The sequence below is a fragment of the Nipponia nippon genome, unplaced genomic scaffold (genome assembly GCF_047370975.1).
Source record: "Nipponia nippon isolate SJK-2023a ecotype South Korea unplaced genomic scaffold, ASM4737097v1 scaffold_6, whole genome shotgun sequence".
NCBI classification, from domain to species: Eukaryota; Metazoa; Chordata; class Aves; order Pelecaniformes; family Threskiornithidae; genus Nipponia; species Nipponia nippon.
The window spans coordinates 10,923,337-10,951,277 of record NW_028262380.1 but is presented as its reverse complement, the minus strand read 5'-3'; the positions used below and the strand labels follow the sequence as shown (position 1 = coordinate 10,951,277).

At 39.8% G+C, this 27,941-nt stretch overlaps 1 protein-coding gene across 5 annotated transcripts in view; it reads right to left on the bottom strand.

The window, feature by feature from the left end:
• The window catches only part of RGS12 (regulator of G protein signaling 12), an 88,528-nt gene extending 73,704 nt beyond the window's left edge, over positions 1 to 14,824 (bottom strand). For 2 of the 5 annotated variants that reach the window (XM_087736371.1, XM_087736372.1), the window contains exons 1-2: positions 14,672 to 14,824; positions 6,422 to 8,366 (exon numbers count right to left, since the gene is read on the bottom strand). In XM_087736371.1, the coding sequence (XP_087592497.1) occupies positions 6,422 to 8,278 (1,857 nt within the window). In that variant the 5' untranslated portion in view covers positions 8,279 to 8,366; positions 14,672 to 14,824. The remainder of the gene's footprint in view (positions 1 to 6,421; positions 8,367 to 14,671) is intronic. The other 3 variants (XM_087736370.1, XM_087736376.1, XM_087736369.1) reach the window with 3 other exon arrangements.
• Between the last annotated feature and the right edge of the window lie 13,117 nt (positions 14,825 to 27,941).

The window sequence follows — 27,941 nt, the reverse complement described above, 5'->3', positions numbered from 1 at the left end:
ACAGCTGCTAAGTGTATAGAAGGCATGATAATACATGATTGCCTAAAAGAGCTAGAATTTGGTTTGATGATGCAGAATATCCTTCTCTGGTACTATCTTTGCAAACTTATGGATGTCTTAGTGACCATTTTATTGGTGGGATTAATTTTCAAGTCTTTCTCTTGAGACTTCATTTTTCCATGTTTCTGTTTAGACACTTCGGATTCGTTTTAGCAATTCCATATTTACTTTTTTTAATAAAAGACCTTTATTCCATATTGATCTATTACTTCTCCAGTGAAGAACTGGTATATTACATCTCCTTTTCTTCTCTAAATCTTCTCAACTGCAAGGAATTGGGGTCTATCTTTGTCCAACTGAAAGCTCAGACAGTAATTTTATAATCTTTTATCTCAAAGCTTCTACGTTTAAAACTTAAAGCAATTTTTCATTATTTCAATTCATTCTGTGCTAATTATTTTCTCCACACTATTTTCTTCATTGTTCCTCTTTGTTTCTCAAGATGCTACCTTCTCCTGTGACTTTGCAACTCTAAACTGGCTCAGAAATATTTAGATGCCTGTATCTCCCTTTAATTGTCACGATGTTAATTGGAGTCCAAATGTACACTTGATCTAGAAAACATTTAAATTCAGGTGTAATGAAAAATTCTAAATCTCTAGCACATAATTTTGAAATGAGAAAATTTCACAAAGTCAGCATTGCTCTACAGACATTTACTGTCCAGATTTTATCTAATTTCTTTTTCAGAGAAAAGCACCCAGCATTATTTTGGCTTTTTATGCATATTTAAAGATCCTAGAACTCAGCATTTTTTAAAAATCATTACTTTAGAAGATTACAATACATATGAAAAGGCTGCATGATATTACTAAACATTTAATTGCTTTTCATTTTCTCGTAGCAAAATGTATCAGAAGACCTATTTCATAGACATGTCTTTGCAGATTAATTCACATTAGCACATTCTCAGATCTAGCTTGGTGTTTGGGATTTCAGTTGAGTTCTCTTTAAGGTATATACATACATCTCAAATCAGATCAAAGCCTATAATTCCAAAGGTTAACATTAAATTGTACTGTGTAAGAATAGCAATCCAGCTGCCATTAATTCTGCTTTATAAACAGCTGGGGTGGAACAATTTAAGCTAGTGAGCAAACGGAATTGTAGAGAAAAGGGAAAAAAACATATAATTATACAACAAAAAACAAATATGGGAACCACGCAGCTTTGCCAACATTGTCTTTGCATCTAAAATATCTGCCTTTCAGTTAGTTCACCATCCAGTTACCAACACAAAAAACTGCAATTCTTGGATTTGAAGCAAATTACAAATTTTCACAAAAAAAACCTATTCCATTTTTAACTTGAACAGCATATCTTTTTCAGTAATACTTGCTTTGGAAACAAAGACAACTCTGAAGTAGTTACAGTTAAACTTCTGATCAAAACAGAGTAACAATAATAGTAACCCAGAAAATATATTAGCAAGGAAAGATGCATTAACGAAACCCACAGCGTTGCTTACCTGTCTTCTCTCTTCTACATTTTTACAGTATTTTCAGTACCTTAAGTCATGAAGGCTACAAAGCTGTTGATATGTTTTTTGGTTTAAAAATAAAAAAAAGTATTTGTAATACTATTGTCCAGTGAGTCTCAATGAGATTTTCTATTTTTTCTTCCTCTAAGATCTACAAATAGGATCCGTTTACAAATTCACAATCTTCACGAGCACAAGCAATAATGTGGTCAAGATAGAAGTCTTACAACAAATGTGAAGCAGAAAAGGGTTTCTAAAAATCAATACCCAAAATTTTAAAAGGCTTTTTAATTACTTTTTAATAGATTTGTCATATTCACTTGGAATAAACCTAGTACCTAAATACTAATTATTAAGCTCAGGTTGTAAAACGTCTTGTAATCTTAAATGTTATACTTACCTCCATAATATTTGAACAGACTTTCTTTTTAAAAAAAAAAAAAGAATGGTGAGAGGTCAATGCCTAGGATTCTGTCCTCATAGAGAGGAAACTCAAAGACTAAACTGACTGTTACGAAGCTTTCCAATGGAAAAAGGAGTATTTTCCCAGTAAAACTTAATTTAAAACAGTAATGGGTAGACATATTTTTGGCCAGGCGCTAGCCTGAAAACAGAGTGAGGGTTGAACAAAATCAAATGTATTAAATTAATTTAGTCTAGAGGGAAAGGAATGCTTCCCTGTTCAGCAATTTCTCAAGTCCCTTGCCAATCCTAACATCCCCTGATGTTTTCATATTGCTTATGGTGCTTTTCTTTTGCATAACCCGAAATCATGCAAAAGAGTGAGGAGGTAAGTGACTGGAACCTAGTGGGAGGCTGAAGAAGGTGGAAATAACAAGGCAACAGCAAAGTTAGTACAGTGCAAAAGGAGTAACAAACAAAAAAGTAGGAATTGTTCTGTTGCCACTGAAACCATAACCAGCCTCTTCATCTGCTAGTCTCTGAGAGCTCATTAGACCACACACCTCTACCCAGTATCAGTCTTGTAGCAATTCAGAAGCTTCTTGCTGCCAGAAATCATCCTTAGTCATTCTGAGATTCAAAGCCACCTTCCATGATCTTCCTCTTCAGCGAATTTCAGCAACATCATCAGGCCTCCCACTAGTCAAGGAGACCCCCAAAAAAAGAGACCACAAAGAGACCAAAAAAGTTTTATAAGATGCTTCAATAGAAATCCGTTCACATGAAACTTTTAAGAAACACAGGAAACATGAAGTTCAGTACAGGAAATAATTTTAGAGGTACATAGGGCCAGAGGTACCTTCCAGTAAGTCTCAGTCAGAAGAGGTGGAATAGAACCAAAATTTCCCTGATTTGGTTCTCATCTTTCCACGTACAACAACCACTTTAAAAGCCAAAGATTAAAAAAACAAAAAAAATACAGCAATGGTGAAAGTATGAGTTCAGTAATTTAGGGCTAAATTCCTTACAACATTTTAAAGCAAAACAAAAAAACTCATGCTATCCAGTAACATTTAATCAAATTAGGTGTTTTTAATTTTTTTCAACTATTCACACTTACGTTGAATTTTAAAATGCTTTGTACCAGTGTGAAGAATATTAATATTTCAAAAGTGGTTTTGCCAATTATTACAACATTAACCACAATTCTAATTTGTGAGCTGAAAACATCATCATTAAAGGGAGTACAACACGAAAGGGAAAACAAAGCTCAGAAAACATGTTTACTTTCTTGTAACCTGAAGTCTGAAACACCATACCTATTCCTACCCACAAGAAACACTTCCCAGGTCCAGTTCTGAAAGTGCAATTTTAAATAGATATGTTCACTAGAGCTTTCTCACATCTACTCTTGTGCTCCGTACAATTCACAAATGTTTTATCAGTGCAGCTATAAAATCAGGGAAGAGTTTATGCCCCTCTTACCCCCCACTAGCACTGTACAGTACAGCACATTTTCCTGTATCACACGCTGTGATCATCACTGTTTAGCTGCACAGCAGTTCTGCTCGATCAGAATTGCATCCAGGAACTGACGTCCTTTCCCCAGTGTGTAATGAAAGCTCCAAGGAAGATGGTACATAATATGGATGTGCAGAGACCATCACAAAAACACTCTAGTGTTGGGAACCTTTTCTGCCTCTAGTGGCTTCTGCACATTCCCACTTGTAGGATATATTACCCTTCAGTGTTAATGTAAAAGGCAAAAAAAACCCACCTTAATTAAAAAGCAGTTTAATAACTGCTCTGCCAAATGAAGCATTAGACTCAGCCACTCGGTTGTAAAAATATGAATGTAATCCCACGTGGCCACTTCATACACTTTATTCCATGACTGGAATGTGTCGGGGCATGCTGTGTAAAATCAGTCCTTACCACTTAAAAAGGTCACAGGAAGCTGAGGACGTATAGTTTTCTAGAACACAGCATCTAACCCATCTGAATAATGTTTTGGAATAGACAGTCTTACCTCTTCTCTTCACACAAAGCCAAAAGAGAGTCTGAATTTCTGAACATCATTCTCTTATGAAAGCGAATTAGTGCTCTAATATGCAAAAACATAGATTTTTCCCTATTTCTGCAGTACCTAAAGAAGTACAGAGGTACATTCATCAAGAACGACATCCCCTGACTATTTTCATTAAAGATTTAAGATGAGAACATAGTACTACTTCATCTTTATGGATTACTCTAAGTAACAGCAAGGGCTTGCAACTCACACTTGCAAATGATTTCAAGACTTTCATGAAGTTTTCTCATCAGTTTCAATAGCCTTCAATAATACCGACAAACAAAATTAAAATGTAAAAGAGGTTCTGTAGTCTTAATGAGACTAAATGCTAAAGCCATGTAGGAACATTTTAAATGTGTCTTGCAAACAAATTTGCTATTAATCAAAGAAGAGAATACCTGTTTTATTAGTAAATAGACTTAAAAGGGAAGATTAATTGAGATATTTAGTGTTGGAACACATATTCTGGTATATGCTGATCTGAATGATACAGTAGGTGAAATAGTATTACCATTTACCCACATACAGAACACCTTTCATCTTAAAGTACAAAATCTTCTGTGAGACTTTTATTAGTATATTCTTGACTTCCATGAAATAAATGTTTCAAACATTTCAAAAGTATTTTTTTTTTTAGTTTTAATCTCTGGGAAAAAAAATATCTAAGCCGTATTACTATCATGGACAACACTACAGACACAAACTTGTTGCAGAGACTTTAAGGAATTTCAACAGCATCCCAGGCAGTTGGTCCTGTTCCCAAAGAGCACTTGGGACCAACATCCATAATGCACCTGCACCAGGTGCTGCCTATAAAGAGGCCCTTTCCTTGGTCCATCAGCAAAGAGATCATGAAGCAAGTTGTCTTCAGGGTAGCAGACAGAATTGATTGTTAGGTGGCTTGCATGGGCAATGTTTACAAATTAAGTGTTTCTGTTTGGATAATTTGCTTGTTTTTTGAAAAGTGTGAATCACCTTGTATTTAAGGTCACTTGAAATGTAATACATTATTGTGGGTCTGGAAAATATTGCTGCCTGTAGCAGTCACTTCACCTTAAAAATACACTCCTGTATAACTATTATATATACTAGTTTAATTTTGTTATTTTCAGCACAAAATGCGTACAAAAGAACATATATGAAAACTGTTGGCTTCACAGTGCAAGAAAAGCAATAAAAATAATTTCACTTTCCACAACAAAATCAAAATGTTCTTAAATTCTGCATTCTAATCCCCAAAAAGTCTATGCCGAGTGTCTCACCAATGCAAAGATTTTGTTTATAAGTGTGAAACAACTAATGAATCTCTACTGTCATCCACCTGAGCAGCAGCTGGATATTTTTAATCAGGTGAAAATAATATTTTTTCAAAAACAGATTTGGATAGCATGATGGACACTTGAATCAATCATATAAGCAATGCTTCCTCATGGAAGGACAATGCTTCTTGAAGCCTAATTTGGAGTATAAGGTTCTATCTTTCCCTGGAGTCAGCAAATGTTTTAGATACGGCTCTGCCACTAACTCCTTTAGTGTAAGACCAATGACTTCCACTTTACTAGAATCCCACTTATCAACAACAGACTCCCATGAGATTAGTTCCCTCAACAGCAAAACGTGTATGTGACAAAGGGAACGGTATGTAATTATGTTGGATACCCCCCCACAGTTTTGTTTTTTTTTTTTTAAATCTTCTCGCTTTGGTTTATAGAAGCCTAATAGTAGACAAAACAAGTAGATGAAGCAGTAATTTGGAATAAAATTTGAATTACAGCTTACTGCCAGAGTGTTAGATTTGTGACCTAATAGTGGACACTATAATCACCACTAACAACTATCCTTTGATGTAGGTTTAACGCTACTTGTACCGAGAGGTTTGCTGGAGTGACTTTTTATAATAAAATTGTCTTATTCAGTTAAAGTTAAAAGTGTACAACACAAGTTTTTGACTAATGATTAGACTACATCTCTATAAAAATAGATATCACTAACATTTGCAAGCCAGCCTTCTATACAAAAAGGAACCAGACTGAAGATCCAGACTGTTTCCATTCTTTTGCTGCTGGAGGTCCGAAGGAACTGAAGTTTCTAGAATGTCATGTCTCCTTTTATTGCAATGCCACTGCAACATTTGGAAACAATGAAGAGACAAGAAGAAATGTGAGAAAGCTCTAACAGACAACACTTCCAGCAGAAGTACAATTCCAGAGCTGCACTCAATTAAACAGGAATATGCAAAGCCTCTGCAAAGGAGAAAGAACCATATTATTTTCTTCATCTGAAATTTTGTAAATTATATAATATGTGTTTAAATTTTAGTATGCAAATATCATGGTGTAATAATACCATAGGCTGTTGGGTTTGGGGTTTTTTTTGTTTTTTAGGAACCAGTATGAACATATTCTTACCTTTTTATCTTCTTTAGACTTCCTAATACTGTGCGGAGGGCCAAATTTGTTCTGCATGCAAAACATCTTCTTAGACCATTCATTTTTATGAGATTTTAACTGTGGCTGACCAAAGCTGCCATCGACTCTGTATCTGTCAGCTGGAATCTTATTCATTGGCGGGGGAAGAGTTCCACAGTTAACACTTGACCAGCCATCCGTAGAATCAGTGTACGACTCCTGGTCGCTAGCATTTCCATGCTGCCATTCTTGTAAAACATGCACAGGCAACCATCTTTGATTGCCTATGCCTGCAGCGTTTTTCTTTGATGGGGGTACTGAATTTCGGGAGGAAACCAGTGGAACTTCAATGCGAGCAGAAGGACTTAAGTGTTTGCTAACATTTTGGGTCTTATCATTCTGAATTACTTCTAAAGGAATGTTTCCTTCTTGTTCATGACAGAAGCCATTCCAATGGGAAGCAGGCTGATTTTGTCCCCTTCCTACTGGATTTTCCCATATGCTGTTAGGAACGTGTTTAGTCGGATTGCTCCCTAAATCAACCACCAGAACTCTATTATTCTTTTCCTCTTGGTTAAAATTTCCAATTCCACTATCACTGTTACTGCTTGTACTATTATTCTGATGTGCATCTACATCACCATCAAGAAAAGCCCTCGCACGCATTCCCTCAATCAATTCCCCCATATCCCTATACAGGACAGAAATAAACTGAAGAACAGGTAGAGATGATGTTGGAAACTCTAGACAGCCATTTGTGTCTGGATCTGCCGTACATTCCAGTCCAAAACGTCTTGCTACGCCCTGGTGAATTTTATGATGAAATAATTCAGGATCCACCATGAAAACATGGCAAGATGTCCTCAGAACCCCTTCATCTTCCTGAGCCAAGCTTGCATCATCATTTGTCTGCATTGTAACTAGTCCAAAGAACCTCCTATCATCCGGGCAAACAGCACTGAATGCCAGTTTCTCTGCAGGATATTCTGCCACTACACCTGATTTGTCACTGCAGAGCTGAATACAGTCATGCATTATCTTCATCATCACTAGTGAATGGATTTTTTGTTCTGCTCGTAGACGTCTCATGCATCCACGAATAGCCTGCAAACTCTCATTTTCCAAATTTGAGGTTGTTGAAGGAAGTTCAATTGAGCCTAAGTAACCTACAATCATGGCAACATTTAAAATGCTTGCATCTAATGCAAAGTCTTCTGCGCTCTCCAGTCCAATTCTAAAAACCGAATCATCATTCAGGACTTTGGATATTTCTTCCTTTGACAGTAGGTTTGGATTGCTTACACTTTCATTTCCAGTTTCAAATTTAACAGCAGCAGAATCTGAAAACGATCTTTGCTTTGGTACAGAATTATCTGAGCTACCAGCACAAAGAGTAGGGTTCTCAAAGATCATGTTGAAAATGCCACCAGACTGCATTTCTTCAACAACTTTCTCTGCTCTGTTTATACCCAGAGCTTTAGAGTCAGGTTTGGGTTTCAGCCACCCCTTTCCATCATAAAAACCAACTTCTTCATCACTTGAACATGAATCTATATGACTAATCCCTTCAGCAATGACCATGTGCAGGACTCCAGAACATTTTCCTATAAGTTTCACTACATCTTCATGTGAGGCTTTTTTCACATTGATTTCATTAACTGCAAATATCTGATCTCCTGCCTTCAGTCCAACATAATCTGCAGGGCTTCCTTTCATAACACAGCTAAGAACACAAGGAGCTTGTCCAGAAAGGGTAAACCCATAACCTGCTCTTCCTCTAGCAACTTCCACGCTTCTTATCCGAGGAGGAGCATGCATGTTAAGCCGACGTTTGACCGTTTCCCCTGGTCTATACATTTTGAGGTTTTTTCCTAAACTAGGAAAAAACTTTTAATTAGTCCAGTTTTTTGTCATGTTTCACAGTATCACTCCATCTGATGAAGCTCTAAAGAAAGGGAAAAAGAAAAAAAAAAAAAAAGACATTTAATTCTCAGTCATATTTCAGGATTTTAGTACCCAGTATTCCCTTTACTGTTCAGAAATATTGCTAGTGAACTCTACAATAAGCTATAGCTAGAGAATGAACACAGCTCTCAAAACAATTTGAAAAGAGCACGTACCACAGTCTTAATTTTACTGATGAGAAAGCAGTAGCAAATACAAATAAAGTGGCTGTACAAAATGGCAAAGTAACTGAAAGGCAAAGCTAAGAACAGACTCTAAGTCTTCTAACATACAGCCAGTGTTTTTATACTACAGCATGTTACATCTTCCCCAACTCCACCATGTTACCTACTATTCAGTTAACTTCTGGCTTACTGCACCACTGCAATACCACACATTTCACAGCACAGTGAAAATCCTGGATGAAGCTCATCTATCCTTTCCCAGCCACATAAAAATTAGAGCTTAAGTGTATCTACTCAGCTATAGCCCACCCCCCTTTATATTCAATGTACAGAAACAGGTACCAAATATACCCATATAGAGCAGGTTAGATAAATTACCCCTAGAGTAGCATGTATCTCTCCACTGACTGACTGTAAAGGCAGCTTAAAATAAGTATCTCAAACTTCAACTTTCACACCTACATTTCAGTTACATATGCAACAACAAATGGACATTGTCATGTATTAGACCAAAGGGATCCAAAATCAGATTTACTCTGTTACACCAATCAATTAATCTACTCAAAAATAACTTGTCAGAAAGCAAACACAATCAAAAATGCATTTCAGTCAGTCATTCCAACATCCATGTGTTTTAGTTTAGATAAAAACTTCCAAAAAAGAGGAAAAAAGAAGGAACTCTATGTGCTGCCAGTATTAATCTAGTCATGACTTACAATTAAAATAAAGCAGCTTTATATGAACAGCAAGAAGTAGCAGATTTCAGTACATTTTGGTGCTGACACTGAAGTCTGGATGTCTCGTTCTAATGATACTCAGGTAAATTCCATTGGTTTAGAGAGGTTTCCTCCACTAAGCAGGTTCAAATGCATAAAAATGTTTTAACGCAAACAATAGACATGACAACTTGTTCAGCTTTGAAACTATCCCCTTGTTGCATATGAACTCTTACTTCCACAGGTCTGGAGGATGACTGACTGAAATAACTGGAGAACTACAGCTACATAAAATTGCAATAAACTCGATGCAGCAAGTGAGAACTAATCTGAAAATAATTTCTTCTTGAGCTGTTCCACAAGCTTATTCATAACTCAGTCACATTGTAACATACTTAAAAGTGTATAAGGTACTTGAAATCAAGTATCTTGTATATGTGGGCAAAACGCTGGCAACATTTTAGATAGATACACATTAAATATATATATATATATATATATATATATATATAAACACACACGCAGAGACACACACTTGTTTATTGTATCTAAAGTGTTAAATTAGTGGACTCCAACCCACTACTTGCATGGAAGAAAAATGACCAAGAAATCCTTCTGACATCGCTCTCAGCTACAGAAATAACAAAAAAAAAAAAAAAAAAACAACAAAACCACACTCAAAATGTGATGCAGCCCACAGCACATTACTTTCACAGTATTTCTGCCTGGGATAGAACAAACAGAAGAGCCATGACTTCAAAAGTTCCACCAAAAAAACAAAAACAAATCCTAAAATACAATTTAGGATAAATGTCTTAACTACTTAACTACATATGAGCTGTCTGATTACCAAATTTAAAAAAAAAAACCACATTGTTGTTTCTTGAATATTCTGCTAAATACTCAACTACAGGATGCGATTCCCTTAGGACCCTTCCAAACCCTGAATAGGACAGCCTTCAAGATACTACAGAAGACATTCACTTGGCTTTACCTGTGGGTTTTAGTTTGCATTTTTTTGAACAAAGGGACATCAGGTTTTTATGTCTCCATGGTGCAGCTGTGACTGTTCAATATAGTATGCTTTTTGCAAATTGTTTTAATATAGCAATTATCTAGCTTCAATAACAACAGTTCCTCTATAATTTGAGAAAATAACTTAGCTGTAAAAAGTTATGAAACTTCACACTTAACCTTTGAAGGGAAATCATAACATAAGAAATGCTTTGCAAACATTTAACCAAACTCACATGTTGCTGTAAAAGACCCCTGTCAACTTGCATCCAGTCTCATACCTTAAGCATAGACTGACCTTTTCCTGATGAAGCTAAACTTGTGAACCAAGAGATCACTGTGCATTCAGCTCTCTCTAATTAGGTCTGGTAGTTTCTGAGGATAATCATTAAACATTTCAAGATATAGTTCTTCAACCAAAAAGACACACTAACAAATGCCCAACAGTAAATAAAAACCTGCTATCTGGGAGCATGAATATATATATATGTTTTAATTTGCCTTACAGTGAATATTTCTGTTCCCAATTGTCTGGAGAATAGCCTAATGTGTCCCTTGGTTACCCTCCAAAACTCTGCTGCTAACCTGGTCAACATAAAGCACTATAGTATCTGGCAACTAAAAGTGTGCTATTAGCTTGCAAGAGGAAAAGAAAGAATCCAGAGAGTCTTAGATTATCAACAATCTGATCAAAAAATATAATAAAAAGCAGTCATTACAAAAAAATTAAGATTGAATATTGTAACGTTGAAATGGCTGATAAGAAAAAAAATACATTTTTCCAACTATCTTTCTAATCTATAAAAAAATACCCTAAATGCAACTATAAAAAACACACAATGAAAGTGTAGTTAGGCTGCTCTTGGGAGGAAGCAAACCCCAGCGCTGTCTTACCTCATGATTCCATACTTGCTATGAGAGGATTCCTTTTAACTCTATTCACAAGTTAATTTACCTGTCTGTCTTCCTTACCTATGCCCCTTACACATCAAGCAATTATTCCAGATGATAATCACTGATAAGGGAACGTCATTCCATTATAAAAACAAAACAGCAGGCTGCTAATACATTACTTTCCTCTAATGATGAAGTTCCAGACGTGTAAAGACTTCCAGCTATTAATTTATTTGTGTAATTTTGTGAGTGTAAAGTTAGGAAGTAATTCAACATTAAAGGGTTTTTTGCTGTTAATGTATATATACACTAAAAAACAAACAAACAAACAAAAAACACCTGAGTTACATCACTGGAAAAGCCATCTCTTCCCCCCCTCAGCAGCTGAATATTATTGTGCATTTTTTGTGCCAATTACACCCATGACAAATAACAGCTCACTAAATTTATTGAGGAAACTTCAAAACAAAGGACAAATGTAGCTCTTCTGCAAGAACCCTCAGCATTCAAATCTGTTTCACTGCAACAATGGCATAACAGGCAAATGGAAAAATTACAAAATAGTGTTTCTCTTAACCAGAGAGATTCCAACAGATTATTTGAGTTACAAACTGTTAACAAACGAGTTCAAAACTAAATTATCAAATTATCTAATTGCCTAAGTTTTCTTTCAATTTCTTTGCAGATTTGAAACCTGGAGCTAAAGAGATAGGGCCCAAAAAGGGCACAAACTTCCACAGTTTCAAAGTAATCATATGTCTGAATATCCTTTTCCTGGAATAGATTACAAAATGTGCAGTGCATCCAGTGAAACAAAGAAATCATTTAAGTTGCACTGATATAAAGCTTTGCAGGTGTCTGCATGTTTACTAAAACATGAAATTGTTAGTGAAACATACAACCTGTGTTAATTGTCATGAGTAACCAAAGATAAAATGATTTGAGCTGCTTATTTTCAATACAAATGAAATACCGAGTCCTACTGAGCCTACCAACAATATACTACCGTAATTACGTCTAAGAATTATAGCACTGAATTTTATTAATTTGATAGCATAACTACATTCAGCCATATACAGTAGGTCAGAAAAACTGTTACACCACAATACTACACATGGCCAAGCTTACTTTGACTTTCTGCTATTGCTAAGTATGATAAAGTAAGTCTTAAAGAAAAAAGCCTGTACAATACCAAAGCACATTAGTGGGTATTAGTCAGGATACGTGCATGTTATAGAAGAAAACAGGCCTATAAAAGCAGAATAATTTGTAATACACGGTCACTAAATCTTAAGCAAATAATACAGTTTTGTGACATTTCAAGATACTTATTAAAAGCACTGAAAATAAAGAATTCCTACTATCATTTGAAAAACACTGCTAATATAAAATTACCACTGTGATCTCGGAAAGTTCATCAAAATTTGTACCCACACAGCTTAGTAATATGACACAGAACAAATAGAGTTTAATAACTACAAAATATTTCACAGGACATTTCAGACAGAAACACTAACATACACAAAATAAAGAGTTGTTGAAATATGTAAAATAACATAATTTGCCCAAATACATCAGCTTTGTCACAGAAGTGCAAAACAAAAATAAACATTTGAGGTTTCTGCCAGCATACATTCTGGTCTACCATTTCAATCAATTATTTTGGGGGTATAAAACACCCAAAATACCAGTTCCAGTTGAACTGTACTTTATCCCACAAACACTGCATTTCTTTATGTAATGTTTTTACATATCCGTGCTGGTTTTTCATGTCATTTTCAAACACTCTACTACAGAGAAAATAATACTTATTTGCTTACTTTCAAGGGAGAGAGGTGGTTTGTTTCCTGCTTCTGCTCTTGTTAACTCATAGCAACAAAAAGAGCAAACAGAAACAGGAGGCATACTCCTGTTATAGTCTATGTTAGACTACAACCGTAACAGTTACAGAGGGCAGCGAGGGAGCACGTGAAGTTTAAGACTACATTACTGACCACCAGTTCATTTGGAAAAGCCTTTGGAAACGAGCTGATACTCAGCTCTACAATATCCATGTTAATGTGCTTTTTTTTTTTTTTTTTAAAGCAGAGAACTGGTTGGCTTCATTTTGTTTTTCAATAGCGAGACTGTAAGGGGACCGAGCGTGCAAAGTGGAAGCACATAGAGGAGAGAGACTGATTGCAAAAGACTCATCAGCATGGGTGCCACTCATTAAGGCAGAACTGACTTTTGCAAATGATGCCACTACAAAGATCAAATGAAGTTATAAAATTTGAATTCCACTCACTATTCAAATGCGGTACATGTTTCTAGACAAGTTACACAAGAAATATAACAGCACAACCTGTAGAAGACAGCTACCAGTTGTTTCAGAACTCGGGTGGGACAATATTGTAATAAAAAATTTTATCAGCATTTCGCAATTGGCAAAACATACCATTATGTTTCATGTACAAGCAGCAACTGCTTTGCCAGAAAACAATTAGGCGTACCTAGCACCATCATTCAAAAATACTGACTTTAATTAGTAACAGCAGGCTAAAAAATAGTTGTTAATAAAAACTCTTCTCACACCGAAGCCAATGTACAAAGTGTAAAGAACACAAACAGGACATTTGCTGTTTTGTGTGACAAGACTTATGCAACTCAGGACAAAGTTTTCTAAAGCTACTGTATAAACAGTCATGTGTTTACAATTCAGATTAATTTATTTGCTGTATTTAAGAAGGTGAAAAGGTTTTGTTGGTAGTTAGGTATTTTTTTCCCCCCTTCTTTTCTTGCAAATACGTTCCAAAGCCGTTGGGACGCCGCGAGAAAGGGCAGCACTCCAGAGCGAAGCAGCGATACGCGAGATCTGCTCAGGAATAAAAGCGGTCGGGAAAAGGCTTGGGATGGTTTGCACTCCCGGGCGCTTCCAGGCAAAGGCGAGAGCCGGGAGGGGCGCGTCTGGCTCCCGCTGCAAAAAAGCCGCTCTAAAAGTTACGCTGCCGGCTTCTTGGGCGGGACAGGGGACCCAGCGGCAGCCCCCCTCCCGGGGAGGGCTCCGGTACCTGGGGGCGTCCGGCGGGGGGCGATCCGGCAGGCCGCGGGGCCGAGGGGCGGGCGGCGGGGTCAGCGCCGGCGCTCCCCGCCTGGAGCAACGGTCCGCGGGGTTCCGCGTCAGCCGCCCCGCGGGGCAGCCGCTCCCCGGGAGGGTGGAGCTGCGGGGAGGCACCTGAGCCCGCGGGGACGGTTTGAAAAATCAAGCGGTAAACGGAGGGGAGGGCAAGGCGAACCCGCCGCCCCCCCGCCCCTCAGCGCCGCCGGCCGGGGCTGCCCTCCCCCTCGGCTCCCTCCGCCGCGCTCCGCGCCGCTCCCCTCCCCCGCTCGGCCCCCCTCACGCCGCCCCTCTGCTGCCCCCTCCTCCCACCACACCCCGAGCGGGGTCCCGGGCCGGCGCTCGGCGGCGAGGGCTGGGGGAGAGCCGGGCGGGCGCTCCGCGGCTCGGACCCACTCACCTCCGTCCCCCGGGGCTCCGGCTACTCTGCTGAGGCACCAGCTCCCCCGGTCACCGAGGAGACGGGCGCCGGGCTCCGCCACCCAGCGCTTCGGCCACTGGCTGCGAGGAGCTGTCAGTCACCGCACTCACCCGGCAGGGGTGGCGGTCGGGTTCCCGGACAGAGAAAGGGGAGAGACAATACCCAGCGCCGAAGAACTACAGCTCCCGGCCTGCCCTGCGAGCGGCCCGCTCCCTGCGGCCGTGGGGAGCGGGCCGCGCGGGGCATGCCGGGCCTCGTAGTTCTTGCTTCTCCCCCAGCCGCCTCGCCGGGGCGCGGTGGGCAGCGGGCGCCCCGCCCCCTGGCTCCGGCGGGCGGGGGAGCGCGCAGGCGCGCGTGGCCGGCGCCCGTTCGAACGCGGCTTGGCGGGCGCCCGCTGAGGGGGCGCGAGGGAGGAGCGGCCTCGCGGCCGAAAGCGGGGCGAGGGGAGGAATTAAATGATCAATATCGCACAGCAGCGGGGGCTTGTTCGGTCCTCTCGGAGTCGGGAGAACAAAGCGGAGCCGGTCCTCGTCTGAGGACGTAAAGAAACAGCGCTGCGAAGTGAGCTGGCAGGGGAGAGAGCCGTTAGAACAGGCTGCGGCTCTGAAGCGGTGCTGAGGGGAAGGGGCAGGCTGGTCAGGGAGGAGAGGCCGGGGGGCGTTCAGAGGTGCAGAGGTATGCTGTGGCTTTGAAGCCCAGGAATCCTAGAATCATAGAATGGCTTGGGCTGGAAGGGACCTTAAAGATATCTAACTCCAGCCCCCCTGCCATGGGCAGGGATGCCACCCACTACACCAGGTTACTCAGGGCCCTGTCCAGCCTGGCCTTGAGCACTGCCAGGGACGGGGCGTCCACAGCCTCTCTGGGCAACCTGTTCCAGTGCCTCACCACCCTCTGAGTAAAGCATTTTTTCCTAATATCTAATCTAAATTTCCCCTCTTTCAGTTTGAAACCATTCCCCCTTGTCCTATCGCTATCTGCCCTTATAAAGAGTCTCTTTATAGAAGAAAGTGAGACAGGCCTTACAAGGTAAAGGTGAAAGTGGGAGGGAGCAGGGTTCAAACATTAAGCCATCCGATGAGGGTGAGGAGGTAGGTGAGGCATTTCATAGTAATTAAGCATCCAAAGGGCAGGAGTATGTGGTAAAGGGGAAGTTTTGCCACCCAGATGGAGCAGGGCGCAGGCAACAAGTTTTCAAAATACATTGGGGACAGCTATTTCAAAAGGGCAACACTAGAAAACCTTATTTTAAATAGGAGAAATAGGAAGAAGGGAAGATGGTACACATAAAAATAAACATCAATTAAGAGATTCCCAAGGAATATAAGGTTCAGAACAAGGGAAGAATTAAACAAACGTATTTGACTTCCTGCAGAACCCAAAAAGATTTTGTGATCTTTGCAGAAGGTTGTAATCTTTAATTGTGAACAAGGAATGGCAGAAATCCGTTTTACATAGGGGATTTCTTTATTTCAGTCTATCTATGCACTAGAACCTGAAATGGAACCGAACCTACCAGTCACAAGGTGAAGGGCAATGCTTACCTTTTCTTTAAGTTTTTTTCAATCTCCAGAGCAGGATCTATATCCCACATCTCACTGCTGCTCTTAGGTCTGTAAGAAAACTTCTAAATTTTAAAAATGTGGCTTGATGGTTTAACTTCAGTAATTTGTTTAATTTTTATCCAGTCCACGAAATTTTTTCTTAATCTCTCCTTTACTTTCTGAAATGCTTACAGTATTCTGGAGTCTTCAGGAAAACCAAAAACACAGGCCAAAAGAAGCAGCTCTTTGGAAAAACAGAGGATCCTGCTCCTCCACTCCTACCTCCGCCTTCTCTGTCTGCTGGGTGTTTTTCTGTCACTCCATCCCAAGGAGATTTCTACCAACATGAAACATTTTAGATCGAGTTAAATCCCAGTGTTGTTACCTGTCTCACCAGGTTTTATGGGAAAAGCTTCTGAAGGAGAAAATAACTGAATAAAATAAGCATTATTTCTTTTCCTCATCCTCACAGAAGGCATCTTGGCAGATCAGTGTAAAATTACAAGATGACAGACTTCCTAACTTCTCCAGGCGTACTGTATCCTATAAAAGTAATTATTGATCCTTTAGGGAGGATAAAAATTCAAAACATGAAAAAGAAAATTAACTGATTGATCTTAAACCTCACATGATTGATTCTTTCAGGTGTGGTACAATAATTTTAAAAAGTACTCCGGAGATCTAAATTTGCCCAAACAAGCTTAAGTTCTTTACCCCTTTGACTGGGGAGATGTCACAGGGACAAGAATTGTGTTCTACAAAAAAAAAAAAAGGTGTTTTGGGTGGCCATCCCTTAATATCCCAATTATTTCCAGCTTCCATATGAGGTTATGAGGACTACACGTCTTTTGCCACTATTTCTGTTGCCCGTGCTACCTCAGCAGGTCTAGCGTTGACTTGCACTGCCTCCTTGCCTACAGAAGGGAAGGTCGGTCAACCATGTATTTCAAACAGTCTGACCTTGTAAACAGCTGTAACAGAAGAAAATCTCTCTAAAAGTGACAAGTAGAGTACAGGGGAATTGTAACTATTCCACAGAGGTATCTGCAGGTCTCCCACTGAGCCGTTATCAAGTTAATACAAAGAAATTCTGCTTTATTTTGTTTCAAAGAGGAGGGATGCTAGGAAGTGGCATCAGCATCTACTGACTATAAAATAATGACTCCGTGGCAGTGTCAGGTTACCTCTTCCACAGATACCGAACCTGTCCTATTTGTGATAGCCAACAGAACTGATAGGACTTTTGTAATAGCGCGGGAGAACGTAATTATTCCGACGTCACAGAAGGCTTCACTGTAGTAGAGCAGAATTTCATACATGAGTATTGCTCAGCGAGGAAGAAGGGAACGCCCAGACTGACATGGAAACAGGTGTGCTCACACAGCCCGCTTCCAGTCAGAAATATCCAACTCATCGTGAATGAATTTAGTGCTTTTCTTCAGCACTTTTGGAAATGGTGATTGAGACTTTCTGTTAGAATCTGGGACAAGGTGTTTAATGGCCCCTCAAAAATCCACACGAGGTCTCAGCCGTAACTTCTCTTACTATTTTCACCGCTGTTGGAGACAATAAAGGAAGAAAGGGTGTGAAACAAAGTGATGAGGATTTGTGGCTTTTGGGCTGTAAAAGCTTTGGCTTATAAGCCTAAGTAGCTTAATGTTGGCTGTGCAGACATCTCAATCACACCGAGGGTAGCTGTCACAAAACAGCTTGTCAGATTTGATCTGGAGAGGTTTACAACGCATACTGTAATGAAGTGTGATTATTGCTGTCACAAACGTCAGATGAGAAGTCAGAAAATAAACTTAGGCCAGCATCTGATGCAAAGTCTATGGTTTTAATTACTGTTGTTTAATTACCTTAGTTAAAGGAATGAAAGTGTTGGTTGCTCCAAAAAGGTTTTATTTTAGACATACAGAAATATCCTCACATAAATGTCAATTTTCCCATCTCATGTTTTCAACATGTTCGAAATAATAAAATTGTATATAATTGTCAGCATTAAATGCTTCTTCAGAATACAAACTTCGCTCCAGTTTTCCTAGTTTAATTTTGTTCTGAACATCAGGGAAGATTATGTGTCATGTACATTACAGTTAGCCTGTGCTAGCCAGTTAATACGTAGCTGGGAGCAAAATCGTTATTAGAGAACTTATTTCTTGAATTCCAAAAGCTCGTCCTCCTTCAGTTAACCATCAGAGTCCATTCCAAAGGATCAGTGAGGATCATGTTTTCCGCGCTGAGGACTGCAAGATGAATACAGCCATCAACATCTACCTTGGTTTACTAGCTAATCTAAGCTTCGGAAATATCTTCTCCTTTATTTTAAACATCATCTTCTCCCCAGTGGGAGACACTCTTGGCGGTGGGAAAAGGAAGGAAATATTTTTATAGGAATGCATTTTGGTTTGGATGATGGTGTTTCCCACCCTAGCATACCAATGTAAAAAAAAATCTTTGCAAGGAGCCGTGAAGCAGTAGAACTAAACAGGGATACTGATCTTGTTAAATCTGGACTGGCCAATAGAAGACGTATCCTCTCAAATCCTATTCAGACATAAAAGGATTGATCTATAGACCTTGTGCATCTACTTGGCTTGGTAATGGTGTCCTTACCTACTATGTTATTTGATTAGACGTTAAAATATAGTTAAATAGGTTTTGTGTTGAAAGATTCTTGCGTGCACTTACTCTTAAATATGTGAACGGTACCATTTGCAAAATTGAAGGTTTACAAGGTCAACAGTCTGCAACGTCTTTCGCTGTATGAAAACAGGCACAGCTGGGCCGTAGCCCTGACCGCTCCTTTGGATAGCACTGCAGTACAAATGCAATGCTTTAGTAGCTTAAGAAAATTTACGTCCCAGCAATAGAATGTGATATATTTATTTTTCCCAAATTCACTAACATAAATCTAAGCGTGTCGTTGTACACAAAAATTGAAACACAAATTATTGCTCATTGATCTCCATTTTTCTTCCCTTACCTGTGACTACATGTGATTAAAGTTGGTGTCATGTTAAACCTCCAATGCTGACGAGCAACCCTAGTGTATGTGTAACCAAAACATCTCTTTCAAGTACAGAAGCATACCTAATATACTGCTGCCAAGAACTGGAGACCAGAGAACTGGGTTTGGCCTCACTGGTGTCAGTGGAAGCACAGAAACCTCCACTCCACCATTTCTTGTGGTCAAATAGCGTATACCCTAAGTTCCTGAGGAATACCTTGCTGAGGCAGAATGATTTTAAACTTTTAATTGCATATTGTGTCATGGACACCTTCTAATATTGTTAAAACATACACCAAAACATATCATTTTCTAGTGTATTTCATTCTATTATTTTTGCTCTGAAGGGATATCTCTGAGACATTACTGAAGGGCTTTTTTTGGGCTCAGGTTTTTTCTTTCAGCCTTGGAGCTTTAATCTTCTAATTCAAATTTGCCTGACTAATTAACCTGCCGTGGCCTTGCTGCTCCATTTAAGCCGTGTCTGCTGACCCGTTGGGCTCATTTAAGCACAGCGTCTTCAGTCCCATTAGGCTTAAAGACATGTATCATCTAGCAGCTGAATTTACATGTTCTGAAGAAGCACTGTGTATTTTTGGTGCTGTAAGGAGAAGGGATATCTCAGGGAGGTATTCCCTGTGGCTCTGAGCACCATCCCAAAACATTCATTATCATCGTATTCAGCCATAGCTTCTCATAGAGCGAGCGAGCTCTGTCCTTGCATCTGAACAGCGAGCTGAATTCGGATCATGACCGACATCTCCCAGTGCTCTACTCCAGTCTCCCTTTTTTTCGTCTCCGAAGCCATTTTCAGTGTGGCTCTCAGGTTGACACACAACACAAGGACAAGTGACATGTCAGGACTCTGCTGGCTGAGTTTATTGCTAAGCACGTTTCCTAAGTGATGAGGCACAAATGTCAGTATAAAAGTGCCACTCGTATCCCTAAACCTCAGGAAAAACATGCTAAGAGTTCTCCACGTTCACACATGATTCCATGAAAAGAAACTGAGTGAAAATGAGAGCCCGAGGAGGAGGGATCCTCTACTCCCGGTAGTTAACCCTGGGAGAATGCATTTTACCACCTCTCTACTTGGGATGTGACAAAGTCAAGTCCAAGCATTTTCCCATTTCCTCATCCAAGCTTTTTATCTCCAAACTTTGGAGAAAACAGAAGGTCCTTTTGGACCAAGTTCAGCCTGTCTTTAGGATCCCTGCCAGAGGCACTGCTCTGCTTGTGGTAATCTCTTCTCCCGAAGTTCAGCTGAAAAGGCGTGGCATGACCGCAGCGACGCGTAGGTCCACCTTGGCAGAGGCGGTTTTGGTGCTAATAGCTTCCACGCCTAATAACGCAGAATGACAGGATTCTGCCCTGGCTCTCCAATCTGATTTAACTCAGGCTGACTTCATCTTCCTCCACCTCATAACTAGATTCTGAATGGCTTTTAAGATTAGAAGATACCTGCTCATTCTGGGTAAAAATCCTTATGACAATTAGTATAAAAACTCATTAAGATATACCTACATCAAGTAGAATAATTTCTTTGTGCTCCACCAAAACGTTGGTGTCATTTAAGACTAGCCTTGCAGCTATTCTAAATGACCTTTTGGACTGAAAAGAAATGGATTTCTCCATTAAGTGCATTTGTTAAGAGTCATTTTGGCCTTGACAGCATGTGTGGAAGTCTTCTCAGTGCCCTCACCACCGCTTCTTAAGGTTCCTCTCAGAACTAGGTTAAGGTCTTGCCTCCTACTAAAATTTCTATTCCATGGCAAAAGTCAAACGTTGATGGATCATTTCTTTGAACCTGTGGCAGCCAAGTTCCGCTTTCACCTTTTTGGGGATACAACATTTGTGGTGGCCGTTTCGTGAGCCAGGTGACCCAGGCGGTTCCTGCTGAAATCCTGGTCCTTATGGCTGATCCTCCATAAACACCCTTTCCTTCATAGCTGGCTTACTCCAAGTTATTGCCTAGCATAACATCCTAATTCCATCTGAAATAGAAAATGAGCCCATGCTTTTTTTCATAAGCCACACTATTCTTAAGACTGAGCCTGAACCACATACCTTACACGTCAAGTATACTTAGTTTTTATTTGGAGTGGGCAAGACAAGATCGCAAGACAAGATCACAAGACTTAGCTGTGTCTCCAGCTAAGAGATGCAGAGGCATAGCTACGTCTGGAGACAGATGGCTGACTACAAGGACTATCAGAGAGGAATTTTCTTCTAGCACGGCGGCACTGTAATCTGCATTATGCCATTTGAACTGTGGTAAAATCCAGTCGTAGTTTTCACTGAATGTTAACCCGTGTCAACCAGCTCTAAATAGGCTTAAATCCTTGAATACAGATGAGATGTAGATTTAAACCCTATGTGGACAGTTTTATTTTTGTGAAAGATTTAACAGTGATGTATTTCATCTTCATCTAGTGAAGTTCCAAGTTAAGCTAACTGAAAAAGAAGTACATAAAATCTTATTCATGTAAGTTTAAAGAAAGTATACTGTTATAGTTAACAACACACAAATTCACGTGGGCAAGGTTTTATGCATCCATGAAGGAGAGCGCATTTGATCTAATTATATTGAATTGAAGATAAATGATAGTTAAACCTGTAGGGGGAAGAATGAGGATCATGGAGAGTTTTTAAAGTAGTTTTAATTAATTTTCTAAATATGTTTACTTTGCAGTTCATAGAAAATTGATATTCCTATAGCTTCCCTCAGTGAACCAAGCCTTCCTCAAGCTGTGATAAGTACTTCTCAACATTGAAGCATGTAGCAGATTTTATACCTTTAACAGTATGCACCAATTCATTTTTTTCTTGCAATGCATAGCAATCTTACCCCTCAGATAACAACATACAGTCAGGAAGTTAGACTTGCCTTGAAAATGTTACTAACACATTTACCAATCCAAATTCAGATACATATGGTTTCGCATCTTAAACATTTTAAGAGTTATTTACTTACCAAAATCTTAGAACCTGATAGAAGAAGCACAGTTTAAGAAAACAGAATTACAAAAGGATTCATTTTCAGATGACTGAAGGCAGCTACTTTGAAAGATGTTTTTATATGAGCTATTTTAAAAAAATATTTTAGTATCGAACAAGAAATTTGGAATACAAGTAACACCCTTCGCTACACCGCAGATATTTTACAAAGACGTAACTTTCAACCAGGATCAAACTGAGATCTTATCTGTAATAATTAGTCAGCTCTAGCTAACTGGATGTCGTTCACTGCAGATGACTGATCTGTCTTTCAAAGAACATACCTGAAATTATTCATCTTCATTAGAAATGTGTTTTAATAAAACACCCTAAAAAATAAGCTGTAGGAGAATGAAAAATTTCCAACCAGAAAAATTATGCATAGAAACAAAATTTCACCCCAAAAATGGCAAAGTAATTTAAATGTTTCTGTTAAAACACTAAAAAAGATCAATACAAAAGTTTAATGATGCAGTCTCAAGCTTGCACACACAGGAAGTATGCTGCCCATAAAATCAGGGGAAATAGATTAGCAATCTAGAGACCAGATGGTTAGTATTTACTTGCTGACATAACACCACCAAATGTTCCTAAATTTCTTTTTCAAATTTGCCTTTCACATTACATTATCAGCGCAGAAACTGATCCTGCAAACATATACATACACAGTTCAATAAATTTACTCATCTGAGCAGTCCCATTAACTTTAGTACAGGAGACTTCACAGAACCAGGCTGTCAGCTTAGGGTAAGTCTACAGAGTTGTAAACTCTTTTTGCCTGCCCTGAATTGGGCAGACTAAGTGTGGAAAAACAATTAAATAATTCTGTGTGTGTGTGTGTGTGGTGGGTTGGCCCTGGCTGGACGCCAGGTGCCCACCAAAGCCGCTCTATCGCTCCCTCTCCTCAGCTGGACAGGGGAGAGAAAATACAACAAAAGGCTCATGGGTTGAGATAAGGACAGGGAGAGATCAGTCACCAATTACCGTCATGGGCAAAACAGACTCCACTTGGGCAAATTAGTCTAATCAGAGTAGGGTAATGAGAAATAAAACCAAATCTTAAAACACCTTCCCCCCACCCCTCCCTTCTTCCTTGGCTTAACTTTACATCTGATTTTCTCTACCTCCTCCCCCTGAGCAGTGCAGAGGGACAGGGAATGGGGGCTGCGGTCAGTTGATCGCACGTTGTCTCTGCCGCTCCTTCCTCCTCAGGGGAGGACTCCTCACACTCCTCCCCTGCTCCAGCCTGGGGTCCCTCCCATGTCAGACAGCATCCACAAACTTCTCCAACGTGAGTCCTTCCCACGGGCTGCAGTTCTTCACGAGCTGCTCCAGCGTGGGTCCCTTCCACGGGGTGCCGTCCTTCAGGAACAGACTGCTCCAGCGTGGGTCCCCCGCGGGGTCACAAGTCCTGCCAGCAAACCTGCTCCAGCCCGGGCTCCTCTCTGCATGGGTCCACAGGTCCTGCCAGGAGCCTGCTCCAGCACGGGCTTCCCACCGGGTCACAGCCTCCTTTGGGCATCCACCTGCTCCGGTGTGGGATCCTCCAGGGCTGCAGGTGGATATCTGCTCCACCGTGGACCTGCATGGGCTGCACAGAGACAGCCTGCCTCACCATGGGCTTCACCATGGCCTGCAGGGGAATCTCTGCTCTGGCACCTGGAGCACCTCCTCCCCTCCTCCTTCACTGACCTTGGCGTCTGCAGGGTTGCTCCTCTCACATATTCTCACTCCTCTCTCCTGCTGCAGTTGCGCAGGGTGGGGTTTTTTCCCCCCTTCTTAAATCTGTTATCCCAGAGGCGCTACCACCATTGCTGACGGGCTTGGCCTTGGCCAACAGCGGGTCTGTCTTGGAGCTGGCTGGCGTTGGCTCTGTCGGACACAGGGGAAGCTACTGGCAGCTTCTCACAGAAGCCACCCCTGTTGCTCCCCTGCTACCAAAACCTTGCCATGCAAACCCAATACAGTGTGTGTTTCTGCTGGTTTTGTACTTGGCAAGAGAGAGAGCCATTTATGGTGAAAATGATAAAAGACGTATCCATAAATATATTGCCTGGTTTTGTGGATAACTGATAAACTTGGCAAGGCCCGAAATAAACTGAAATGCTTCTCCAACTAGAAGTCAAGGAAAAAAAAAATACTTACAAACTATTTTAACCAGCAAATTGTTACTACCAACATGAGAAAATGCTGTTTAATTATAATGGTGATTACAAATCACTTAACCTCTCTAGTTTGTGAAAAACATTCTTGCTTTGAAATATTTGTCCAGAGACTTATTTTCCTCTGGTGGGAAAAAAAGTTCAGTACTTGCTGTATGCTATTTATAACTTGACTAAGTTATCTGTAGGAGCTATCTATTCAAAATATACAGAATTTCACTTGTGTTAGCTCTTCATATTCATACCATAACTTTTCTCCTTCAACATTATGCTTTTTCTTCCATTTTCACTTTCCTGTCTTTTAAGAGGTTGTGTTCCTTCTCTTCCCTGTAATTACTAGCTTTCTTTGGAGGCATTTACTTTGCCCCTTTGCCCAACATATTTTTTTTCCCATCTTTCCTTTCCTCACAATCCGCTCCTCAATTGCTTGGATGTTTCTCACTCTCTCATTTTCTCATCTGCCTCCTCAGGTTCCTTTTCATTCTATTTTTACCTCACTTTCAAAGTCACCTGCCTCCAGGCAGTGTATTTCCTCCCCTATTTATTTTTTCCATTTGCACCATCTGTGTGTGTATATGTAATACAGGCGCTTCGTTTAGTGGAAGTGGTATCGTACTGTGTTGACCCCGTTACTGCCCTGAAAATAAGAAATTTGTTTTCCTGTGCTACAGTTTATTTGTTGATCACACTTCTTGAAGCCATGAGGGAGTTCCTTTAATGTCATAGTCACAGTGATAAACTTGAGTAACCCCTGGTCTGCTCTCCTTGAATACTTATTACACTCTAAACTCCCTGCTCACACAGATACAGAAGCAGCGTCTCAGTTTTGCAAAACCAGGAATTCTACCAAGCATTTTAATTCTAGGCAGGTCTTTCAGGTTGTAATTAGTCTGAATATCTCAAGCATTCAAATATCTTCACCTGCAGCTAACTGTCCCATATAGATGAGAAAGCTGTGCCTACCTTAAAAAAACAAAAACAAAACAAAAACCCCAAAACCACAAAACCAAACAGAAAAATCATTCAACCTATTTTTTCAAGAAAATGCTCGCTCTTTACTAAAACAAATGAAACAGCAGCAAAAAGAAACTATGGGTAGGTAGGGAATTTCCAACCTGTTGTCAAAAAGAGCATTAGAAAAATTCTGTCATAGATGAAAGTAGTTATATTTGTCTAGAGCAGTGCTGTGTTCACTCTCTGGACAAAAACAGGGCTACAACACAGATAATCTGAATGGACGGGAATAAAGCCTTTTGTTAAAGAGATGAGGTTTTAAAATTGAACTTCTAAATTTAACTACTAAAAAAATGACATTTTATATAGAAATAAAATCTCACAACCTCCAGAAAACACCACTTCCTTTAATGCAGTTATGTAAGACAACATTCAGAGTCTCATTGAGAATGCTGTATATCGTTCTGGTCATTCATCTTTAAAAAGGATGAACTCAAAGAGTAAAATTAGCCAAACAGTCATCAGAATAATCCCTACCTTGTAAGAGAGTGTTATTCTTCTGAAGAAGGGCTGCACAGGACATGACCTCTGACTCTCAAGAGTAAACTCTACAGAAAGCGGCAAAATCACAGTGTTGATACAAGAAGAAATTGGTATAAATTCACCAGAAATAATCCTAGAAGCAATCTTCTAAATTGCAGCTTACCCATCTGTAATGCAGCTCTTCTTATAATTCTGGGGACAAAACACCTAATTCATTTTAAGATAGAGGCCCACACAGTTACAAAAGGGATTATATGACATGGTTGCTTGTGGTAGAAGGAAGGAATCAGTGGATTTCCTCCAGGGGCTACCTACTCTGCGATACAACGTTCAAATATGCTGCCATTGTTATTGCTCGTTAATTGGATTTAATTGCCATAAGGTTCAAGTAGATAATATAAGTAAATATTATTAATTCCTGTGGAGTCAGGGGAGAGTTTCTTTATATCTTACTGTAAACAAGTTAAAGTGTCAGGAAGCGCTACAACATGGATACGTCAGCCTACCTGAGTCTGTGACAGATCTACATTTGGAACGTGCAAAACCATGACAAAGCACGGAAGATGTATTCCCTCTCTCGTATATGCCTGTATGGCAACGCTCTTGCAAGTATTCCGATCACCTATATGACATTAGGAACAGTCCTGCTTCTACCAGTAGTTCTGCAGGCAGAGATATAGTAAGGTTTCATGATTCTCTTTCAGATACGACTAATTCAATTTACATACACAAAAGCATTTGGAATTTCACTTTTGCCAACTGTCGGCTATCACCCTTTCTTTGCAGAAGGACACCAGACTCTTGCCCTTTTTCCAGTCCCCCAGTCACTGTAGTAAAGGTGGAGTGAAGGAAAGTTATTGCGTTTATACTTCAGCAGCCACCATTTTCTGCAGGTTCAGTCTTCTACTCCATGTGCATTATCCTGTTATCACGAATTAAACTCTGTAGGAATGGGCCACATTTACATACTTAATCGTTCTTAATCTTCATACCTGCAGGATCTTCTAAGAAATATTTCCACATATTATTAATTTGCTTGGTAAGTATAACACCAAGTATAATTACAGATTAATTGGCTGGGTCTGGGCTTTAAAACAGTTTAGCTAACATTAGCTTAGGCAACCATATGTTAAATTATATCGGAAAATGCAAATGTCCTCAAAAACAAAGTTCCAGGAGGGGACATTATTTAATAGTCGTAATGGAAAATGGCCTGAGTTCCCACTAACTAACACTAGTTCTATACTTTCTATACTTTTATATCTGAATCGAATCTTCGGTCTTGCGAATTAAAATAATTGGTTAACAGTTGGACTTGATGATCTTAAAGGTCTTTTCCAACCTAAACAATTCTATGATTCTATGAAATACAGTGAAAGCAGCAGAAATATGTTTTTCAAGGAGAACGCAAAAAGAAATGGTATATAGGAAATTCAGCTGACGAATTTTTTAGTTTATGTTAAAGGTTATTTCAATGTCATGTTTCACTGACGGACGCTTGCTGGTACTTCATCTTAACGACTTAAATACAATCCTTTATGCCTCCGGCTCCCTCTTGTGGTGTACCAATGTTGATCTGCCTTACAGACCACACCTTAAAACATCTCATTGCACACCGAGGCTGTGCCACCAGCGAATCCTGCTGTAGAGGTGGTGAATGTTCTTCATGACTTCCATCTCTATAGTTTGGGCATCAGTAGAGGAGATCTTTACACTGCAATTAAGAATTAAAAGCCTTTGACAGTGGTTATCTCTCCCAGTATTTTTCACTGTCCCAAAGCATACTATCTGCCCAGCAATAATAAATAAGTTTCTTCTTTTTCTTTATTTCATTTGATAGATTATATATATTTGTATATACACACAGTACAATATTTTTCTTTTGTGATAGAGAATAAATGGAGTTTTCATTGCTGGTTGTTCATTAAGTCAACAGATTCCAGTTAATAATGAAAAAAATTAAACATTTAATATCAAAAGCAACTTCAAGTATCTTCTATACATTTTAGTATTCAGTATATAGTAAGGTGGTTTGGGGG